At 41.4% G+C, this 5065-nt stretch overlaps 1 protein-coding gene across 1 annotated transcript in view; it reads left to right on the plus strand.

Moving 5' to 3' along the window:
* Positions 1–720: 720 nt before the first annotated feature.
* The window catches only part of NECAB3 (N-terminal EF-hand calcium binding protein 3), a 121654-nt gene continuing 117309 nt past the window's right edge, over positions 721–5065 (plus strand). The window contains exons 1-2 of the mRNA XM_019513012.1: positions 721–733; positions 890–998. Of these exons, the coding sequence (XP_019368557.1) occupies positions 721–733; positions 890–998 (122 nt within the window). The remainder of the gene's footprint in view (positions 734–889; positions 999–5065) is intronic.

Below are 5065 nucleotides of genomic sequence, written 5' to 3' on the forward strand. Positions count from 1 at the left end.
TTCTCTTCTGCCCAGGGCAGGGGGTCAGACTAGAAGATCTGCAAAGTCCCTTCCGACCCTATATCTATGAATCTATGAAACTCGGAAACTGCAAAACCAGGAACTCCCCTTTTGTATAGATTTGTCATTTCCGAACTCTGCACCCAGGCTTTCAAACTTGCCCTCCAGAGATGCCGAATCCCTCTCCACTGACTGCATAGAGAGCCTTGGCCCCTAATCCTGTTTTGTTGAATCATTCTCCTGGGGATAAGTACTTAATATTTAGATATGTTGAAGTCTATGTTGGAGGTGCCTAAGAGGCTGATCTGGATTTTGCCTTGAGTAGCAACAGACCAATATTCATTGAAATATTGTGTGTCCCCCAGAGCCAAGAGTGGAGGGCTGTTCTGTTTCACAGAGGATTTCAAGATGGCAGAATCTGGCTTGTTTCCAAATCTAAATAAACCCCACCAAAATTCTCCACGTGGGAAAGCAAAAAAATCTTATTGCATCAAGTAGGATACCAGTATTTTCTTCCATAAAATCTGACTTAAAATTGTTACAACATTATAACACAAAATTTAAAAGATTCGAAATGGAGAGTCATTCCAAAATGAAAACTCAGGATCTTTCATTCTGAACAGACTGAAACATTATAAGAATTCTTTTCCTTGGTTGTTCTGAAATGAAATTCCAGGCAAATTGTTCCTGTTTTGCCAAGTTTTTTTTTATTTCAACAGCATGACACATTCTGGTGGGATGTGGTTTCACTGACATTTCTCAGCTCTAATTTTTATGCAGGCCATGCCCAATCACCCCCCATTTCTAGTACAGACTCTACTGGGTGGAACCAAGGCCTGTGATGCTACTGCAACAGATGTATAATTATTCTTCTCTCATTTAAATGCAGATGATGGAAAGCTGTCATTTGAAGAGTTTAAAAACTATTTTGCTGATGGAATCCTAAGTTCTGAGGAGCTGTGGGAGTTATTCAGTGGAATTGACAGGCGTCACTCAGAGTAAGTACAACACTGGCATTGACAGGAGGATGCAAAATGATTTAAAATTTAAGTTTCTCCAGATAAAATGATATTTGGAGACGGATGCAAATAAATGCTCTGCAATAAATATCCAAGGTGAAATAAAGCCACGTATTGGAATCATCAGATACTAAAATCCATTGAATGTGAGGTACAAATATGGGGACTGGGAGAAAAGTCAGAGATTTGGGGAATAATTGCTCTAAGATTTATTTTAATGTAGTAAAATCAGTATCTATTGAAAATTTATATTACATTGATCTGCAATTTAAAACTGTTTCAGAAATATGCAAGACTAAAAATATGCTAGACATGAGAGAAACAGGTAGTCAGATCAGAACAAAGAGTAGGCAATTATCTGTATTATTGACATCACATAGAAACTAAAATTTTACTAACATAAGATGCTTTACACCACTTTGGTACTGAAAAGTGTCCTGAAGAGGGAACTTAGTATAAACTGAATTTAGACTTATTTTTAAAACAGGCCATATTCTGATCTTAGTTAGACTGGTATAATCCTAGGGATGCTTTTTGGCAGGGATGTGGCAGGTGGGGGTGGGGTGCTTTTTGGTAGATGGATCACAGATTAAGTACCATGCCTTCCCCAAGTTCTACTTGGATCCCCTTCCCCTTCCTGATTTGCTGCTTTGCTTTCTATTCCATGTCCTGTGTTCGGTGTCCAAGAGTATTGGGCTCCTTATAGAATACAATTCTGGAGGATTTTTTTAAGATGGCTGTACTACCCACTGTCTATATTAAGGCCTAGTGGTTAAAGCACTCACCTAGGAAGTAGTAGTGTCCCATTAAATGCCTCGTCACTCTGAGGGAGTTCAAACTCACAGCTCTTATCTCCCAGGAGGCAGTCCAAACCAGTAGGCTGTGAGCTACGCTGGTTGGAGGTAGTGAGAAATCAAGTTTTCAGCTTCCTCAGGCTGAGAGAGGTCTTGAACCTAGGTCTCCTGTTGTGTTGGATTAGCACTCTGTCTCATAAACTATTTTATAAATAGTGGGTGTTGACACCATGATGACAGTAGAAATGTTGTAAAAGAAGCATGAGCTCTTACTCAATTCTTTGGAAGAATGAATATAGGCAAGTTAGAAGCCGAAGTTCTAGCCCCAACTGTCTTACCCATGTGGCATAGGAAGTCTGTTGCAAAGAAAAGGACTAAATTTACATTTCTGTAACCTTGACTTCAAGACCAATCTTTTTGCTGTGGTAGTAGCCAGATTAGACCATCTGCTGGCTTTCTGTGTCTGCCATCCTGCAGGGGCTGCATAGATCCTGCATGTTTGGTGTCAGTTTAGTTACCACAGGGTTTGTACTTACCTGAGGCTCAGAGTCTGTTAAAATCTTTTCCGAGCGTCAGTGTGAACTACTGAGCTCCAAAGCAATTTCTCCATCAGGAGTTTGACAGCTCTTCCTCTGCACTACATCTCCAGCAGACTTTCCCCCAGTTGGTTCCTAAATGGAAGATGCAGCATTTGCATTTTATCAGTGAATATCTGAAGGTATAAACCAGGGCTGTCCAACTGGCAGGCTATATGTATCCACCCCCAGAAGGTTAATATGTGGCCTGTGGGTTTCTGGCATGGCTGCCATTGCCATCCACCCCTCTTCTGCTGTTGCTCCTGCTGTGGCAACTGTGTTCAATGGGCTCCTCTGCCCTTCTCCAATTTTTACTTCCTGCCTCTGCTCCTGTGGGGTGGGGTGGTGCAGCAGGAGGGGGCTGGGCTGCTCACACTGTCTTGAGAAAGCCAAGCCATTCACATGCAGGTGGGCATCTGGTGGGGAAGGTGGGAGATGCCTACTTCACCTTACACCTGCTGTACAGCCTTGCTCCCGCTCAGCATGGCTGAAACACTGAGATCAGTAGCATGACTAAGGGGGAATGAGTGTGGCACCAGCCCTGGGCACCAACTTAGGGAGGGCACAAGAGTAACATCTGCCACTGCTGCCAGCCTGGTCCTGCCTGTGGTGGCCTGCGGCCATTGCTGCATGTGCTGCTGCCATCAGCACACAACATTCCTGAGCTAGACTTATGACTGAGGTATTACTGCTTCTAAAATGGCTTCTATTATGGCATGGTTGCTTTGATCTGGGTTGGACTGAACTTTCAGAGCATGAGGAATAGGAATAACCATAGAAATTCTGGGTTGGTCTGAGCCTATCTCAGCAGTTAGTTAACTGAAGACCTATAGCATTTAGGTTGTCTCTATCATATGCTCAAGGATGGATCCAGCAAGTTCTCAGTGAGGTCTTCAGAGTAAAAAGCAGCTCTTCTTATTTTCCACCAAATGCTGTGGCAAGTACTAAGTTGATTTCCCCCCCATAAGTGTTGCCACAAAGTATTACAAACCACAAAATAATCTTACTAGATGAAGAACAAATTAAACAGCTTGCCATGAAAGTCTATTGAGATAAAATGTTGCTATTTTAATGGTGAAAATTGTGAGGAAAATGAGATCAAAGGGGAAGCGGAGAAAAGCAGTATATCTAACCAGTAATGCAGTCCTCCAGGAAGGCCAACTCTTCCTTTACACCCACATGATCTATAAACTACCACCTCTAGTTTCCATAATATGTAATGTGTACACCAAATAATCAGACTAAATGAGGCAATTTAGGGGAGGATAAAGCATCCTGAGTGTCCAGGTGAAATAGTTTCCTTAGTTGGCATGGAGGAGGTTTCTCACACTAACCATTGTGACTGCCCACTTTTGAGTTCTGAATTGACTCAGCCCATGGGACAGGTGCAGTGGTGTAACACTGGTTATTGCATTTCTATCTTCTACCTGTCTTCTGAAACATTATCCCAGGGATGCTAAATGGCGGCAGTGTGAAAAGATTCACACCCAGGTGCTATCTGAGAAAGGTATTCATGAAGTAGGAATATCTATGTATATTTCTAAAGTTCTTATGAATATTCAGTAAGTCATCTGGGCTTTCTAAATGCTGGTTCTTTTGCATATAGAGGACACCTCAGGATGTGGGGTTGTCTTTGATCTAGGCCTTTTAGAACAGCTTTTGACTATCTCTCTGTGTCAGCTATTCCCAGTGGAACTAAGTTCTCTTCATCTCTGATCTTTTTTCTCTCCCCACCCACTGCTATGCAGAGGTTTCTTTATCATTTCTTCTCTTTAGTCACCTGTCTGTTCAAGCTGTTCCCAGAGACATTGTGAAGCAAAAACCTCTTCAGAATTGCTTCTGCCCAGTATCCCAATTAGCTGTTCTCAGCCACTCTGCAAAGTGAGGTCTCTTCAGAGCTGCTCCTGACTACGGCTGTTCAAAGCAGGCCGTTTTGACTAGGCAAGGAGGTGGGAGTGCAGTGTGGAGTAGGGGAAAGAGAGAGATGTGTGTGCAGAATTTGGAAAATGTCATTCTTTCTAAATCCTCTGCAAATATTTTTCTTTTAAAATATAAAACATAAACCAAAACCATTTTTATTATTATTTTTAAAAAGTCCTTGTTTTGGTTAAATAAATATTTGTTTTCTTCAGTGAAAAATAAAATAAAATTCTGATGCAAATTAAAATTTTCTGTGATGTATATGATTTTGCTTTGGAAGCTATATTGTAGAGAATATTCATACTGTGGAGAAAAACATATTGGTAGAATACCTCTCAAGAAGCAATATCTTGTCCATGTGGCCATGTAGCCCATCATAGCTTCTTGACCTCAGACATATGTGAGCCTGAGAAATATCTTGTATGTGAAACAGAATATTTCAAATTCAAAATAATTGTAATGGGAGAGGGGTTGAGACCAAATGAAACTTAAAGATGGGTGATTTGCCCTAAATCCTGCAGGGTGCTAAACACTCTTGATTCCCATAAGCTGAAGTGCAAGTTGAGGGAATGCAGGAGAACCTTGGCACAGGAATGGACCCAGAGATTTGAGGTACTTTCAGAGGTTCTTTCAGGAAGCAGCTTTGTACATTTATAAGTTGGGGTCCTCAACTTTGTTTCATTTAATATGATTTATATAAAACACGTAGAATCATAGAATCAATGAGTTGGAAGGGACCCAGACAGATCATTGAGTC

This window comes from Gavialis gangeticus, unplaced genomic scaffold, assembly GCF_001723915.1.
Source record: "Gavialis gangeticus isolate Ggan-Ray unplaced genomic scaffold, GavGan_comp1, whole genome shotgun sequence".
Classification (NCBI taxonomy): domain Eukaryota; kingdom Metazoa; phylum Chordata; order Crocodylia; family Gavialidae; genus Gavialis; species Gavialis gangeticus.